This window comes from Cavia porcellus, unplaced genomic scaffold (assembly GCF_034190915.1).
Source record: "Cavia porcellus strain 051 isolate PalLab524CR breed Dunkin Hartley unplaced genomic scaffold, mCavPor4.1 scaffold_25, whole genome shotgun sequence".
Classification (NCBI taxonomy): domain Eukaryota; kingdom Metazoa; phylum Chordata; class Mammalia; order Rodentia; family Caviidae; genus Cavia; species Cavia porcellus.
In genome coordinates, this window is record NW_026947508.1 from 5,803,255 (window position 1) to 5,821,031 (window position 17,777).

A 17,777-nucleotide genomic window follows, 5' to 3' on the forward strand; every position below is an offset into this window, starting at 1 on the left:
TCTTCAGAAACACACAGAAGTCGCTTTATGTTTTCCCTCGCAAACAGAGAGGCCATAAGGGGCGAGGGCCAGCGAGTCCCTCACTGCCCACGGCCCAGGCCTCACACGGAGCCCGCTCCAGTGAGTGCATGTTGAGAGGCTCTGCGTGGCTGTGATGGCTCGGAACCCTCAGGAGAAACCCACCGTGCACAGTGAGGATGCAATCAACAGCACCAGCTGCAAACCGCTTCATTTTTTCGCTCTTTCAACTTCACAACTTGCCAGAGCGAAGACCTTGTCTCCAGAGCCTAAGAGAGAGAAGTGTAACAACAAGGTTATTTCTTTTTTTTTTTTTTTTGTCTTTTTCCTTTTTTATCCATACCAGGGATCGAACTCACGACTGCCTGCTTCAAGGCAGGCGCTTATGCCGCTGAGCTAAATCCCCAGCCCCAACAAGGTTATTTCTAACACATGTGCGATTTCTTGTCCAGAGAGAGGACACCGAGTTAGCCGCCACTGCCAACACACAGACCTGTCCTTCCCGTGGCTACCCTGTCTCCCCTCAGTGCAAACCAGCCAGCCACAGGAGAGGCCGCTCAGCTCCAAACTCCAGATACGAAATAGGATGAACTTCCTGGCTCCTGCCAGGGTTATGCCTTGTAGATAAGGACTTGAAAACTTGAGGTAGCAAAACTACATATGCCCACGATCCCGGCCACCCAGCAAGTGAGGCCTGGGGTCCCTGGAGCACAGGAGCTGGAGGCTGGCCTGGGAAAACAGTGATACCTCACTCTAAAACACAGACAATATTATTACTAAGCCAGGTGTGGTGGCTCACACTCGTAATCCCAGCACTCGGGAGGCTGAGGCAAGAGGATCCTTGTAAGTTCAAGACCAGCCTGGGCTACAAAGTAGGCTTAAGATCAGCCTGAACTGCATACTGAGATGCTGTTTCAAAAGAAAATTGTATTATTATTGTTGTTGTTGTTTTTGATACTAGCAATGGAACTCAGGACCTTGTAATTGCCAGGCAGGCACTTGTGCCACTGAACGATATCCTCGGCCCAACAAATATTATTAAAAACAAAAATTAGGCTGCGTATTTGAATTCTGCATGAATTTAATTATTTTAAATTAATAATTTAAAAGTATTGGGGAATAAAACCAACACAAAGGATTTATAGAGAAAGTGATGCTGATGTCACTGTAGATCAAGGAAAAGTCATCACATGCCTTGCATTCTCAGAGGCCAAGGCAGCCGGCCCTGCTTAGCAGCAGGAAGCCCTCAATCTCAGGTGGCAGCGGTGCGTGGCAGTGGCACCAAAAACAAACAAACACATTCCAAAAACCACCTTTCCCTCACCCGTGCATCTGCTGATGGCCGTGTGTGCGGCTTCCAAAACTTAGCCGTCATGCGCAGAACGTCTAGGCCGAAACATCACACGGTTTCTCTCAGATGAGAGAACCAGAGTATTAATGCATTAAAGAGCAAACTAAATGCCAGCTAGCCAAAAGCAGGGAGGCAGATTTTTGCAAATGGGAAGGCAACCAAAAGGTGGAGGGGAGGAAGGGAAGGAAAGTAAAAAGGACTGAGACGATCTTGGCACAGGTAGCAACTCCCCACAGTGAGCACCACCACCCTGTACTGCGAACAGGGACCCATGACAAGTACAAACCACGAAGCAGGCGAGAGCACAGGAGGGCACTCACTGAGGTCGGAGGAGACTTTCTCAAACTGGCTGAGGACAGCACCAGCATTTGCGGACAGGAAGGCCTCGTCATCTGCAGTCAGCTGAATAAAACGAGACAGGGCCCAGGGGACAGGTTCAGACGTCATGTGGGGCTCCGGGGAGCACGGTTAGACCCTCTTGGGGTGGGGGCGGAAACTACAGCGCAGCTCAGGAAGTTCTGTGACAAACACGTCCCCTTGGCCCCACGCCTAGCACAGGCAGCTCCAGGCATACCTTCTCGCCGAGCTTGCGCAGGGCCGTGAGGATCTCCACTTTCTGCTGAGTGTACAGGTCCCGGGCCAGCTTGCCCACCATCAGGTCTCTGTCCATCTGCAGGGAGGATGCAGGCGCATAGTAAGAGAAGACAGTCAGTGCACAGAAGCCAGCCTCCCAGATTGCCTTCTTAAACCACCCAGTTGTATTATAAAGAGTTAAGGGGCGCGAAGTGGGGAGGGGCTGAAAAAGGAATTGAGACATTTGTGCACCACACCCTCACGATGAAGGTAGTACAAACTACGGTGCTACAAACTAAGACAAAGTCTTATGAAGAATTATAAGCTGGTGTGGTGGCACACACCTGTCCCTGCACTGGGGAGGCTGAGGCAGGAGGAGCACTCAGTGGGGCTCTCAGTGGGAACTCTAATCAGGGCTGCAGAAGCAAATGATAAAACACTGAAAGAGGAGACTAGAGGCTGAGGCAGGCAGATTGCTGAGTCTGAGACCAGTCTGGGTTAGACAGTGAGTTTAAAGGTAACTTGAGTTGCATTAGCCAGACCCTGGCTCAAAAGAGTCGACAGTGGTGTAGTCCAGGTCCATGTGGTCAGAGGTAATTTACTTTTTTTTCCTTTTTTTTTTAAACTTTTTATTGGTACCAGGGATCGAACTCATGACCACCTGCTTGCAAGGCAGGTGCTTATGCTGCTGAGCTAAATCCCCAGCCCCTCAGAGGTAATTTAAATTGCTGCACATGTTTATACAACTGCAGTCAGTATCACCTGTAATGGCACAATTTTGTCAGAAAACTGTGGGTTGTGGATCTAAAATCAGCGGACTAATTCTTAACCTATGGGCTACCACAAGGAGCAAATTCCTCTTGTGATAGGAAGGAGAATACAGCTAGGAAGAAAAATACAGTGACCTGATCACTGAAAGAAACTTTACCTCTGCTAACCTTGTCCGAAGCTGACCAGGTTGCTTCTTTGCAAACAATCTGATGACCTCTGGGGTTTTGAAGGCCTGACTGATGGCCGCCTGAATAGCCTAGAAACACAGGAAGGCAAAAGCTAACCAAAACATTCCAGGGAGTTGGGCTGCCATCGCTGACTGGCCGAATGTCATGAATGGCTCTTTGTTCATTGAGGCTGTTACAAAATCAGTTTTCATTTACTATTTCTGTGCCTGTCCCCAGTGCTAAATGCATCAAGACCTGCCCTAGCGTGTTGGAAGCAGACATTTACTGAGAAGCTGCACCTAGGAGGGGAGCGTTCTCTACCAGAAAAACATACACGCTCTGGGGGAAAAGGCAGAGAAAACCCCGCTCACCAGCTGCATCCCGCTGAGCTCGTCCACCAGCGTCATGTTTCCAGACATAATCTTCTTCAGTGAATCATTAAATTCACTCAGCTGCTCCAGAGTTTCCTTTTTGGTCTCCTCATATTCATCTGTGTCAAGCTCCTCTCTGCGGTACAGCGAGCAGCAGAAGCAGAAAAACAGAGTTCCAAGGGGAAAGAGCAATCTCAGTGCTGGCCAGGAAGGCTGAAGGGAAACAGCGGTGCTGACGGTAGAAGTTTCCAGAGCTAGACCAGGGCTGCAGTCACTTTCTTGCAATGTGTCCATTTCGATAGGAAAACTTTTTCTTTTACCAAAATCAGTCATATTTAACAAACATGTCATAAATTCTTTTTGGGGGGACAATACTAGGGACTGGGACTCAGGATCGTTGGACTGAGTACTACATTCCTAGCTCTTTTATTTTCTTGTTATTTTATTTTTTATTTATTTATTTTTTGGTACTGGGAATCAAACTCATGACTGCATGCTTGCAAGGCAGGTGCTTATGGCGCTGAACTAACTCCCCAGCCATTATTTTAAAAAAAAAATTTTTTTTTGTCTTTTTGACACAGGGTCTCACTATGCAGTTCAGGCTGGCCTTGAGCTCACTTTGTAGCTTTGTAGCTTGAAGTCACAATGATCCTCCTGCTTCAGCCTCCCAAGTGCTGGGATTACAAACATGTGCCACCACACCCAGCTTGTATGTATTTTTTGAGACAGGGTCTCACTACACAGTTTAGGCTGGCCTTGAATGAATTATGTGTAGCTCACACTGGCCTTGAACTCAAGGCGGTCCTCCTACCTCAGCCTCCTGAGAACTGGGATTACAGATGTGCACCACCAGACCTGGTTTAAAAAGATTACTCTCATACAGTACTTCTTGGGTTTTTCACAACTACCTCAAGGGATCAGCCTTGCGGCCTGCTGTCAGCCCTGCGCTGATTAGGAGAGAGTGTCCCAAAGTCAGGCCAGGTGCGAGGCTGACCTGTTTCTAAGGAGGACTGGAGCAGCCAAGAGAAAGGTTAAAAAAAAACCCACCCGAAGAGCCCGGATGGAAGCTGAACTGTGCATCTGTGGTGTCTGCCGTGGAGATGCAGGGCTCCTGGCTCTGGGGCGCCATGTCCTGGACTGGCCTCCTGGCTGCTGTTCGCTGTCCTTTGCTGAGTTTGCTCAGAGCCACCCACTCTTCAGTGGCAGCCATTCCCCCGGCGATGGCACTTACCCGGTAAACCACGGCCCCCAGTTCCCAGCCTTCTTATTTATGTTTTATTTTGAGACAGGGTCTCACTACACTGCTAAGCTGCCCAGGCTGACTTCAGAACTTTCTACCCTCCAGCCTCAGCCACCTGGGGTGCAGGAATGACAGGTGTGCGCTGCTGCAGCTAGCGACAATAACGTCCCACGGTCTATAGTAAGGCCTTGGGCAAGGCAGTGAGCACACCGTCTCAGTTTATCGGTAAAGCTCTTGGTAGTGATGGTGCCCACTGAACAGGGCTGCTGTGAACATTAAATGAGATAAGGACGTGCTTGCCACACGTAGCAACAGGCACTTGATAAACAGCTGTTACTGTCTTCATGATTGCTAATGATAGGAAAGCTTTTGTGTCCTCCACAAATGCAGTCTTTGTCAGCTGAGTGAGATAATTCTTTTACTATGAAATATTTACTGCAAGTTAACAGCAGCTCTTGTTTACCGAGCCCCCACCCACGGCCACCAACTCTAGCCAAGTACTGTGCTGCCACTTGAGTTGTCATGTTTTCTGCAACCTTGCAAGGCTTTTAAAAAGCTGCCACAGTACTCTGTTTTCTTTTTCATGTTTGGTGACAGGGAGTGAAACCCTTCAAGGGTGCTAAGTGCCCATTCCAGTACTGAGCGCCAGCCCCCAGCCCCAGTCCTGGCACCGGCCTGTCTGTGCGAAGTCCAGGGTGGAGCGGACTGTGGGAGCGCAGGCCAGGCAAGCCCAGTCTATCGATGAAGACAGGAGGTGGGGCATTTCCACCTCACCGAGATGAAGTATTTTGCCGAAGTGCATTTAATAAGTACTTAAAAGATTTCCACATCCCAGGCTTTTGGCCTCTAAAGCTGCTCTGAATTTATGGCTCCAAAAGACAGAGCACTGTGAAAAATACTGCAGGGGGAAATGCAATTCACACACAGCACTGCATCCATGAGGGCAGAAAGAAATCACTTTAAAACTGGGCGTGGTGGTGCACAGCTATAATCCCAACACTAAGGAGGCTGAGGCAGGAGAACTGTTACAAGTTTGAGACCAGGCCAGGCCGGGCTACAAAGTGAGCTCACAGCCAACCTGAACTGCATAGTGAGACCCTATCTCAAAAAAAAAAGGGAGAGATCGCTTCCCAGCGCCAGCGCCAGAACACACAATCCCACCGTTACCTGCATTCCTCCAGGTCTTGTAACTGCTGCATGAGTCTATCCAGCTGTTCCTCCAAATTCTGCTTCAGTTTGCTTGTCTCAGTCTTTCCTCTGGAAGCCATTCTAATCTCTATGTAGAACAATAAGCCCGCACACAGAATATTATGTTTGGAGATCTGAAGAGATTCAATATGTTGCTGTGATTTAAAATTAATTACATTTAAATAAAACAATTTTAAATCTAATATAAAAGTTCCAGGTATAGGAAAGATTATTATACAAATAACCTCAGCTTAAGTATTGTACTTTAAATTCATACAGTAATAAGACCCCGGAAAAATGCCCCAGAATCTTCAGTTGTATCTTGCGAAGTGGGGGGGTGGGTCCTCCGCCTGCTAAGAAAGTGCAGTACCACTGAGCTACCTCTGACCTCTGAGTCTTCCTGCTGACTGGGTGAATTCACTCGATGCCTGTGCTATAGATTCTATCTTATTTAAAGCGAATTTGGTTGATAGACACACAGGTTTATATAGGAATGTTGAGCTGTGACTTTGCTTCATGAAATAATTTATAGTGAGTCATAAAATAAAACCACATGGTACAGCACAGTATTCTTTTTCACTTTGTAAGTACATTCCAGGTCTCAAAATGTTCCTAGTGTTACCCTGCTTAAGTACCTTTTCTTAACTTGTGAGAAGAGCATCCTCTTAGGGGGATAAGGGGAACCAGTGACCAAACCTGGGGTCCTCTATCACTGAACTACATCTCCTGCCCTATTGGTTTGTTTGTTTATTTTTGAGACAAGATCTTGCTAAGGAGCTAGGCTGGCCTAGAACTCACAGTAATCCTTTTGTCTGTCTCTCAAATTCTGGAATTACAGGCAGAAGCCACCACACGTGGATTTTCTTTTCTTTGCTTTTTAAATGAGAGGAAAGTTTTCTGTTTTGGAGGTTTTTTATTTTATTTTTGAGACAGAGTCTGCCTCTGTGGTTCAGTTTGGCCTCGAACTTATGGAGATCCTCCGGCCTCAGCCTCCTGAGTGCTGGGATCACAGGTGTGGGCCATCACGCCCTCTATGAGAGGAAGTCTTGCTATATTGTTAGGCAATTTCAAACTCTAGACTCCAAGCAGTTGTCCTGCCGCCCGAGTGCTGGGACTCGTGTATAAGCCACTCCATTCAAACTCGTTTTTATCCACTACTCAGCCACCTTTCATAAGCCCAGTCCCCAACCTCAGTTCTGTTTCACTGATAATTTGCTGGTCCTAAAGCATTTTTTTGCTATTTAAATCACAGCTTTATTACTGATGTATTTTAAGGACTATAAGGATTTGATTTCATAATTTTATCTCCAAAATCCTTGCATATTCTTATGTACTGCTGGGGGTATAGCTCAGCAGGACAACACCTGCCTTGGCAAGTGTGAGTTCAATCCCCGGTACAAAAAAAAAAAAAATTAGAACAAACACATAAATAAAAAAGTCTAGAAATATTGTTGTGTACTTTTCTTTCTAAATTAAGATGTAAATGTTTAAATTAAGATGTCTAAAGATGTCTTTAATCTAAGATGTCTAAATTAAGATGTAAATAGTTTCATTAAAAATCTTTGCTTTGCTTTTGAATGAGGATCTCGCATGTTGCCCAAGCTGGCCTTAAAGTCACTAGGTAGCCTGGGCCAGCCTTGAATTCATGGTGACCATCCTGCCTCAGCCTCCCAAGTGCTGGTATTACAGGTATGTGCCATCATGCCCAGCTAAAAATCCCTCCTACTGGTTGCAGGCCAGTGTGCAGGCTAGAGCTGTAGCTCAAAAATAGTCCTGGCCTAGGGAGTCCAAGGCTCTGGAATTGATCACCAACACCGACAAACATTTGGGGAAAAAAATCTGTATCTTGAAATTGAACTTTTTCTGTTTATTTTTTGGTTTGTTTCTATTTTTGTGGTGCCTCATGCATGCTAAGCACACTGAAATATATCCCACAGCCCTTAATATATTGAGAAAAAAATTTTCCTAGTCTAACCTAAATGTTCAACTCTTTCTCTTGATGCTGGTGATGAGTCGAGAGCCTCATGCACGCTAAGTGCAGTGCTATTGAGATCAGAGATTAGGGCATGGCAAAAGATGGCTGGGAAGTGGATGTGACCCGTCATCTCAAGATCCCTGACACATGCGTGGAACAATGCCTTGCATGTGGACTTCTCCGAGTCCTGCAGGTTTTCAGTAGTATGGCCTAGACCTATAGAGTTCAGCGTGAGAAGTGGGACTCCAGCACTGCCTGCTCTTAGGACCTCTATGTTAAGTTTTCAGGTTTCCTGGACACCTGGACAGCACAAAAGAAAGGCAGCCATGAAGAGTCTGTGCTCGCCTAACTTTCCAGAACAGCCCGTGCATGTGTGTTTTCCAGACACAGCTTGTTTATCCATCATTGCTGTTACCTTTTTTCTTTTTACTAATCTAAACTCGGTCTGCAGGGCTAGTTTCTCCCCTCACTCCTCACTTTTGCTTTTCTTTCTAGCACAATCCCAGGCAGACAAAACATACTGGATACTTAGTAAATGAAAGAGAACTGCCTGCTTCTTCTGTATTACACATCATATTCTCGTGAGCTCTTATCCTGGCTATGGATTACATACCTATCATTTTAGTGTATCACACTAACTTCTCCTGACTAAATTCAGACAGCAGGAAATGAGTGTGCTCTTCTCTCAGTCCCCCCTGCACCTAATACCCAACAGACACCTGAAAACTGGATAAGGTAAACCAAGGCTCAACATTTTCTTTCCAGGGTGCTGGAGATTGTTGAACCTACGCCTCCCACGCTCTAGGAATGCCCTCTAATCACTAAGCCTCACTTCTAACCTTCATAAAATCTGAAAGGCTATTTCAGGGACTATTAGAGGCACTTGAAAAGCCTTACCCGGGTGCTACAGGTGGATCCCAGACACACCCGACTCGCCAGCACCCCCCAGTGTGGAACAGTGGTAACGATGCACGGTCCCCGAAACCATAGACAGGGCTCCCAGCTTCCGCGACGCGTGCGGAAGGCGCTGGTTCTGGCTCACCTGTCCGCTAGAACTCTGAACTTCTGTACAGTGTTGACAGCTCCAAAACTGCACAGATGTCCGGTTCTTGAAATTTCGCAGATCGTCAACTAGTGGAAAGCGAAACGGTTCATCAAGACTAGAGGAGGTTCAAAGTTCAAACCACCCAGGGGCGGGGTTGGCTGAGGAAAGGGAAAGCCCTGAACAAATTGTTTTATTCCTATAAGAATTTGGCCTAGCCGGGCGTGGCACTGTAAGCCTGTAATCCCAGCACTCGAAGGCTGAGGCAGAAGTTGCAAATTCGAGATCAGCCTGGGCTACAAAGTGAGCTCAAAGCCAGGCTGAACTGCATAGTGAGACCCTGTCTCAAAAAGACAAAACAAACAGAACCCCAAAAAAACCTTGGCCTGCAGCAATCTGGTAACTAACTTGGGCAGCCGCACGCATCCCTAACACACCCTTTTTTCCTACGCGGGCTTAAGGTTCCGTTTACTCTGGGAGCGGCACCTCGGGCAGCCTTTCTGGAAGTTTTCCTAGGGAGACACCCACACACATTTGCAAAGCAACTGTCAAATCCACAGCACACCTTTTCCCGGGTGCAGAAGCGTCAGGCCCATGACCCTCGGGTCGGGATTAGGAAGCAGCTCCAGCCACCGCCGCAGAGCCCCTCTCCGCTGGGGAACCTGAGGCTCCTGGACTCGGGTCCGCGGCGGCCGGGCTGACCAGGCCTCGACCACGACCAGAGTTAGCCGTGAACCCGCCGCCCCCAAAACTCCTCCCCGATCGGAGCCAGGACAACTCCCTCAGACCGTCGGGGTCCCGTCCGCCTCCTGCCCTCCCGCAGGTCCCAGACTTTCCTACAGGGGCCCCGCCTACCTGAGGGCCCCGGCTGCGGGACCGCGCGGAGGAGCACTTCCGCTTGTCGCACCCACTTCCGGTTCCTGCAGCCAATGAACGTGCGGCCTCTGTGTTCCCCTCTTTGGCGTCCGGGCCGTAGTGCTCTCCGCGAGGACTGGGCCGTGTGGCTGTGAGGCTGGGTAAGCCCCTTGGCCGGATTCCGCGCCCGGTCCCCAGTGGAGTCACGGGGGAGCCCCTCGTCCCACAAGGTGGTGAGGAAGGTCCCTGTTGCGGCCCCAGCGGAAGGGCATCAGGTTCATTTCCCTCTGCCACCAGACACCTGGCTAATTTGCCTCCGCTCTTAGGACCCCATGAAGTCCCTTTCCCTAAGCGCCGCAGGGCGGGCACTTGTGGGCTTGCCGGGTGGGCCGGCGTCTGTAAAAGACGAGATCGCTTTCCTGAAGGCAGTTCGGCACTTAGATCCTCCGAGGAGGAAGCACTGTAAAAGTTACTCAGAGTCGGGCTCGGTGGCGCACACCTGTAATCCCAGCACTCGGGAGGCTGAGGCAGGAGGGTCGCGGTGTGTTCGAGGGCAGCCTAAACTACATAGACTCTGCCTCAGGGGAAAAAAACCCAAAAAACATCTGAAAAACCAAATACCCAGTTTCTGCTGGGTGAACACTTTTCTCGTGTTCCCAGCGCATCTTCCTGAAGAGCACGAATCACCGGGATACCAGGGTTTGTGGCAAGGTAGTGTCAGAGGTGCGCGGTGGTTGTCTTTGACATTTGTATCGTCGCCCAGGATTGACCTCCAGCTTTGATAATCTTAGAACTCTACAGGGTGATTGCTCCTGGTTTTTATCTGATTATGGGTTGCTTTTGCCAACGATGGTTTTTTAGAATTAGAATTTGAGTACGAAAACCCCCCCCCCCCTTTTTTTATCCGAGCTTAGCTTACGTTGCAAAACGCTTAGGACTGAAAAGAAATGCCTTGTTACATTCATGTGATTAACTTTTGGTATGTGAATATCTGTGGCAGTGTCAGCGTTTTTTGTTTTTTTTTGTTTTTTGTTTTTTTTTTTTTTGGTACCGGGATCGAACTCGCGACCTCGCGCTTTTCAGGCGGGTGCTTATGCCGCTGAGTTAAATCCCCCGCCCTAGTGTCAGCGTTTTAGGTAAAATGCAATTCACAATGACAGTGCCAAACAAAATCAGAAAATATATTTCCTTTTGTTAACCACCTGTGCGCACACGTGTGTGTGTGTGTGGGGGGGTAATTGGGCACTAAATCCAGGGCCTCAGTTAGGCAAACCCTCTACCATTGTGTTGTATCCCCAGCCTTTGGGAAAAAAATTTTAAAAAAATTTTTTTGAGAGTCGCATTAAGTTACCAGGCCTGACCTCCAATTTGTGATCCTCCTGCTTCAGCCTCCCTAATAGTCGAGATTACAAGTTAATGAATAATATTCCTACTGCCTACGGGGAGAGATTGGTTTGGGTTCCAGTTGTGAAATAAAAATAGGATCCAAGGGTTCCGGCAGAAGGCAGAAAAGAAATTAGAGCAAGAGGAACTGTGTATTAAGGAGGTAGTCACAGGAGATGGGGCAAGGGACATGATGTCACCATGGGGACTATAACGGGAAACAGATAAATGCGGCTTGGTGGCCGGAGGAGGCCAGACGCTGGCCCTCGCTTTGGCAAGAGGGAAAATGCTGGGGCAGATGACTCTGGAGTGAGTAATGAGAAATACCTTTGGGCTGGGTGTGGTGGTGCACACCTGTAATCCCAGAACTCAGGAGGCTGAGGCAGGAGGATCAACGTGAGTTTGAGGTCAGTCTGGGCTACAATAAGACTGTCGTGGGCAGGCGTTGCAAGGTGACATAAGCAAAAGCGTTTCCCGGTAGATACTTGGACCTGCTATGTTTTATATAAATACTTTTTGGGTGTGTGGTGGAGGTTCAAACCCAGGGCCTGTGTCATGGCCAGGTGTTCTCCCCCGACCTGCACCGTCCTGCTGGGCCCCTGGTGATTGATGTTGAGGGTGGCACTTGGCATGGCATCTAAACATTGCCTGGCGTGGTGTTCAGTCCACTGCTGATCCTAAGGGGAGGGAAGCTGCTGCCTGCTGGGGGACCAGACCGGGGGACTGGAAGTGGCCCAAAGGACAGGAATGTCTGTTACCGAGTGACGAGGGCCTCGACTTCGGTAGTGAGTGAAAGCGGAAATAAGGAACCCTGAGGCCCTCTCTGGAGCAGGCCCACGGCGGGCTGCGTGCGGAGGCCGCGAACGGCACTGCAGACGGAAGTGAAAGAACAGTGGCTAGGATCGGCACAGCCTGAGAGCATGCGTGAAGCCGGCCCTGCTGAGGTGGTGCATGCCACCTGCTGGGTGATGCGAGTGATGCCACCTGCTGGGGAGGCTGAGGCAGGAGGATGGCAAGTTGGAGGTCAGCCTCAGCAATTAAAAGAGACGCAGCCTCAAGAATTAAAAAGAGCTGAGGACGCATCGCAGTGGTAGAGTGGCCCTGGGTTGGATCCCCAGTACTGAAAAGTAAGCGAGCTGAGTCCTTGTAGTGGCACCTGTGCTTTCTTCCTTTTTAGCTCGGTAGTTCCCGCTGTGTGGACCATGTTTGCTCATTCATTCATTCGTCATTCTTCTCTTCACCAACTGCATCGTTGTTGGTTTGGGGTTATTATGTATAAAGTCACTGTAATTCTGTCTGTCTGTCTGTCTGTCTGTCTGTCTTTCTTTCGTACCAGGGATTGAACTCACAACTGTGCGCTTGCAAGGCAGGCACTTATGCTGCTGAGCTAAATCCCCAGCCCTGTAATTCTTTATTATGGACATAGTTTCACACACACACACACACACACACACACACACACACACACACACGGGCACACGAAGATTGAACCTAGCGCCTTTAGACTGAGCTGTACCCCTTGCCCTTTCAAAATCATTTTATTTATTATTCATTCATTTTTCTTTTTTTTTCTTTTTTTTTTGGTGGGGGGTCTTTTGAGACAGGGTCTCCCTGTGCAGTTCAGGCTGGCCTTGAGCTCACTTTGTAGCCCAGGCTGGTCCCAAACTCAAAATGATCCTCCTGCCTCAGCCTCCTGAGTGCTGGGATTACAGGTGTGAACCACCAGCTTCATTTTGATTTTTGAGAAAGGTCTCCCTAAATTGCCAAGTAGAGCTAAAACTTGCAGTCCTCCTGCTAGAGCTTCCCAGGGTGCACCATGTCTGGCTTTCACCCCATTATTTTTAAACTATTGTTATAATTCGTATCTGAAGTCTTAGCCAGGCACTCAGGAGGATCACTGCAAGTTGGAGACCAGCCTGGGCTACAAAGTGAGCTTAGGTCAGCCTGAACTGCAGAGCGCGACCCTGTCTCAAAAAGACAAAAATAAAATAAAATGTTTTAGCCAGGTATGGTGGCGCATGCTGTAATTCCAGCACTTGGGAGGCTGAGGCAGGAAGATCACTGAGTTCAGACCAGTTTGGGCTACACAGTGAATTCAAAGCCAGCCTGAACTGCATAGTGAAACCCTGTCTCAAAAAAGTAGTCTTTTCTCTATAGCCTCCCTGAGAACTTTCCTCCATCAGTTACTCCCTTTCTTGAGCTTCTGTGGCTTCCTACTGGGTCTCTTTCTCTGTCTTTCTCTGTCTTTCTCTGTCTTTCTCTGTCTCTCTCTGTCTCTGTCTCTGTCTTTCTCTCTCAATGATTCTTTCCCCTTAACCTAGCTACATTCTCTTTTCGTTTTATGTTTGGGACAGGCTTTTGCTATGGTGCCCAGGCTGGCCTCTTAATTCCAGGCAGTCGTCCTGCCTCAGTGTCCTGAGTGCTGGGATGACAGAGGTGTATCATGGTGCCCGATTTACTGCTTCTGTGTTTTTAACCAATCACATTAGACAGACAGCTCTGAAGGTGGCCGGGGATGGTATCTGTGAGCTTGCCTGAAGGGTGAGGCTTCCTGTCCTGGAGGCCTGGAGCTCAGGGTGGTGAAATCAGATGGGGACTTGACCTCTAAGAATGGGGGCCTGTGGGGACTTTGGGTCCCTGGGAGCCATCCCCAGAAGGGCTTATCACAGTTCTTCCTGGACCCTGGTTGGTTCTCAAAGAGGAGACTGGCTGCTCCCCACCCCTGGGCATGGTCTCACCCTGGGATCCCTGCTCTGTGTACCTCTGCCCTTGCACCAACTGCCAGCAGTGCTTACCGGGGCCCAAACTGGTGCAGCTGTGGGTCCTGGACCATCAGCCTCCAAGTCTATGCACCGAATAAGCCACTTTTCTTTACATAGGTGTTTTGTTACAGCAGTGGGAAGCAGCCTTAGCAATACCTCAGATTCAGTTCTTAGAAAATATAGTCTTGGGGCTGGGGATTTAGCTCAGCGGCATAAGCACCTGCCTTGCAAGCAGGCAGTCGTGAGTTTGATCCCCGGTACCGATAAAAAGGAAAAAGACAGAAAAAGAAAGTAATAGTCTTTGTAAAGCTGGGTGTGGTGTGCAGGCCTGTAATCCCAGCACTGGGGAGGCTGAGGCAGGAGAATTGTTCTAAGTTTGAGACCAACCTGGGTTACAAAATGAGCTTGAGGCCAGCCTGAACAACATAGTAAGACCCTGTCACAAAAAGACAATAATAATAATAATAATAATAGAAACGATAATAATAAAAGTGATCTTTGTATTTTTGCCCTTTGACCACAGCTCCTACCCTGGGCTTCCTTTTATGCTCTTTTGGTTGATTTTCTTTTTAGTACTGAGGATCAAAGTGAGGGCTTTGTGCTGAGCTGCATTCTCAGCCCTTTAAAATTATATTATTGGGCTGTGGTTTAGCTCAGTGGCATAAGCGCCTGCCTGGCAAGTGCAAGGTCCTGAGTCCAATTTGCGGTACCAAAAAAAAAAAAAAAGGATAAATAAAATATTTCCTTCATTTTAGTTTTTCAGACGGACTAACTATGCAACTCAGACGTGCCTTGCACTCACCATGTATCCCAGGCTGGCCTCAAACTTATGGTGATCTTCCTGTCTTGGGATTATAGGGATACACCACCATGCCCGGCAAAATTTTTATTCCAGATATGATCTTGATAAGTCGCTAAGTTGCCACGGTTGGTTTAAACTTGTGTAGGCCCCAGCTTCCCAGGGCTGGTGGCGTGTGTCCGCGTGCCTGGCTGTGGTTTCACTTTTCTACAAACCTAGCTGTCCCACTGAGGTCCTTTTCTTCCCTTTTCTCTTTTTCTTCTGAGTGAATGATGGTCCTGTGCTTTCTCTTCTTCTCTCATACGTGTTTGCACGATGTGATTAAAGTTACGGAGAATGCCGGCACCGAGTGCCGTCCCAGGGCAGGCAGCTCACAAAAGCACAGCAGTGCGTCCTCCTCCTTAGTCACCTGGCCCCACACCCGGGACAGCGGGCTCTGCCAGAGTCAAAATAGCCATCGAAGGTTAACACTGGGAACGGATGCGGGCACCCGTGGCAGTGCGGCTGGAGACCCTTGTGAAGGAGGAGGTGCTGCTTCTGAAAGCGGGGAGCAAGGGGGTGTTGAAAGCCAGAGGGAAGGTTCTGAGCGGGGTGTGACAATATGTGCTTTACTGTAATGAATGTTTCACATGTAAACATTCTCCGGAGGTTTGTTTTTCCCCTTCTGAAGTTTTTGCTCACCCCTTGTAATGTGTCGTGGATGTATCTGAAGGCAAAACCAAGAGGATTTGCTGGCACAGTGTAGGGAAAAAACAAGGAGGCCTGGAGGGAATTCCCGGTACCTGGCCTCAGCGTCTGGGCAGGCGGGTTCCTCGTCAGCTGACATCAGGTTAGGAGAGGCCAGATGGAGAGGCCAGAGAGGAAAAGGTCTTTTCAGTGGAACTACTGCACTGGTATGAGCTGATTTTAGTTTTTTAGATTTTATTTTATTTTATTTTCTGTTTCTGTCTTTTTCGTTTTTATCGGTACCAGGGATCGAACTCATGACCGCACACTTGCAGGGAAGGCACTTATGCCGCTGAGCTGAATCCCCAGCCCCCTACTCATTTCATGCGGGTTTTTTTTTTTTTTTTTTTTGGTACCGGGGATCAAACTCACAACTTTGTGCTTGCCAGGCAGGCACTTAGACTACTGAGTTAAATCTCTGGCCCCCAAGAAACTAGTATCAGGCTAGGTGCAGGGTAGAGAGCCCTCTAAAATTCAGTTGGTTGAATATAATTTGTAACTGCATTTTTTCTGTTTGTACTGGGGATTAAACTCATAACCTTGAACATATCAGGCAGGTGCTTGTGTTGCTGAGCTAATCCCCAGCCAGCCAGATTTCATGCCTTTTTAAGGAAGTAGTAAATTGACCTTGTTCTGTACGCCGTCTGCACTACGGTTTACGTTCCATCTTCTTGTCAGCACCGATGCCCATCACGGTCACCCAACTGATGCCACTGACTTCACGGGATGAAAAAGGAAAATCAGGAGAAAGCCAGTACTGGGGTCTGGGCCCAGTATCAGTAGGCACCTCTTCTCTGAGGAATGTGGTTTGATGGCCCTTGTGCCATTTCAATCGACCTATTCCTTCTTACCCATTGTCCGTGACCACCAGTGTTTTTGTTGTGATTTGATTTTGGAGACAGCATCTCTCACTGTGTAGTCCAGGCTGGCCTCACAGCCCTGAGGATCTTCCTGCCTCAGACTCCAATTGCTGGGATTACAAGTTTGCCCCACCATGCCTGGCTTCAGCTGAGCATTTCCACAGAGCAGGAGGAAGGATGCTGGCCTACCTGCTGATGGGTGACAGTGTTGCTGGGACAGGCGGGATCCAGGGCCAGCTTCACACCACTGGCTTCGCATTTGGCCGAGGCTGCCTCACCCCGCACAGCCAGAGCAGCCCCTGGCCTGCAAACAGCGCTGGTGGGACAGGACAGGGTCACAGGTTAGATAGCCTGGGACCTGCAGGGGGCAGGGGTGGCTCCTCAGACCCCACCCTGAGCCCCCACCCCTCTCCTTTCCACTCCTTTAGCTCTCGGGGCACAGCTGTGCAGAACCAGGTCCCCTTACAGTGTCCCCAGAGGATGAGCACCTGGTGCCTTGGGTGGTTCTGAGGGGGCAGCTTGCTCACCTGTGGACACCAGGCTGCCCACGGACAATAACACAGACAGGTAATAAAGTTCTGGGGTGGTTTTTTCCTGTGTTTGGGAAGAAAACACAATGAAGAATGCTTTTTTTTTAATCATAAGTTTTTTTTTTTTGGTCTTTTTCCTTTTTATCGGTACCAGGGATCGAACTCACGACTGCCTGCTTGCAAGGAAGGCGCTTATGCTGCTGAGCTAAATCCCCAGCCCCTTTAATCATAAATCTTATTTTTAAAATTATATATTTACTTACGGAGCTCTGGGTTAAACCAAGGCTTTTGCACTATGCTACAGCCCAGCCCATTAAAAATTTTTTTTATTTCAAGATAGGCTCCTGCTGAGTCACCAAGATGCCCGGGAAGGGCTGGGACTCGAGGCCTTGCTGCTTCAGCCTCCCAGAGTGTTGGAATCACAGGCGTGCACCGTCATGCCTGGCTCTGAACCAGCAGACTTATTAAAGATGTCCTCAGGTGCTGAGGGTGTGACTTAGTGGTCAGGCACCTGCCCAGCAGGCACAAGGCCCTGAGTTCTGTCTCTAGAACTGCAGAGCAATAAAGTGATCCCGGGTTCGAATTGCCAATTCAGCAAGAGCTGAAAGGTTGATGCTTAATGCACCAAACTCAGCAGCCCCATGTGGGTTAATATCTTAGCAACATTTTAAAATTCTAGGGCCAGGAAGGGCTCAACAATGGTGTGTTCCTAGCACGCATGAGGCCTGAGTTCCATCCCCAGCACCGAGAAACTTCAAAGTGAAAGTCAAGCACAGTGAAATTCTTCCATGAAAAGAAAATTCCCGGCTGGGCATGGTGACCTGTAATCTCAGCACTCTAGGAGATTGAGGCAGGAGGATGCAAAGTTTGAGTTCAACCCCCAATACAAAAAAAGAAAAAATGCTAAACAACATATGGAGATTCTGTCTCAAAAAATATGCATAAAAATGGCTAGGGCTGTAGCTCAGTTGGTTCAGTCCCTAGAATTTGCCAAAACAGAACGGGGCAGGCAAAGCTCTTATAGAATTTAGTTACAGTAAACCAGGGCCTTGCTCGTGCTAAGGAACTGCTTACCTATGAGCTACCCTCTTAACCTCTCATAGAGTGTGTCATGTGGTGTTGGAGTTGGTGTTGTTTTGTTTTGGAGACAGGTTCTCACTGTGTAG

General features: G+C 48.6%; 2 protein-coding genes across 12 annotated transcripts in view; one reads left to right on the forward strand and one right to left on the reverse strand.

Moving 5' to 3' along the window:
* Lzic (leucine zipper and CTNNBIP1 domain containing) lies at positions 1–9,611 on the reverse strand. Of its 7 annotated transcripts, none has more exons than XM_003471439.5 (8): positions 9,552–9,603; positions 8,697–8,785; positions 5,659–5,767; positions 3,252–3,387; positions 2,871–2,969; positions 1,944–2,039; positions 1,690–1,771; positions 1–287 (listed from the first exon to the last, which is right to left on the reverse strand). In XM_003471439.5, exons 3-8 carry the CDS (start codon positions 5,757–5,759, stop codon positions 229–231), a joined length of 573 nt encoding a protein of 190 aa, XP_003471487.1. In that variant the 5' UTR covers positions 5,760–5,767; positions 8,697–8,785; positions 9,552–9,603; the 3' UTR covers positions 1–228. The 7 variants fall into 7 exon arrangements, with proteins under 7 accessions (XP_003471487.1, XP_005004430.1, XP_005004431.1 ...); XM_005004373.4 differs by lacking the exon at positions 9,552–9,603 and adding an exon at positions 9,262–9,528; XM_005004374.4 differs by lacking the exon at positions 8,697–8,785 and having other exon boundaries at positions 9,552–9,611.
* The window catches only part of Nmnat1 (nicotinamide nucleotide adenylyltransferase 1), a 21,376-nt gene continuing 13,171 nt past the window's right edge, over positions 9,573–17,777 (forward strand). Inside the window, exons 1-2 of one of the 5 annotated variants that reach the window (XM_003471214.4) lie at positions 9,620–9,712; positions 16,510–16,648. The gene's annotated coding sequence lies outside the window, so the exon portion shown is untranslated. The other 4 variants (XM_005004376.3, XM_013154093.3, XM_063235472.1 and 1 more) reach the window with 4 other exon arrangements.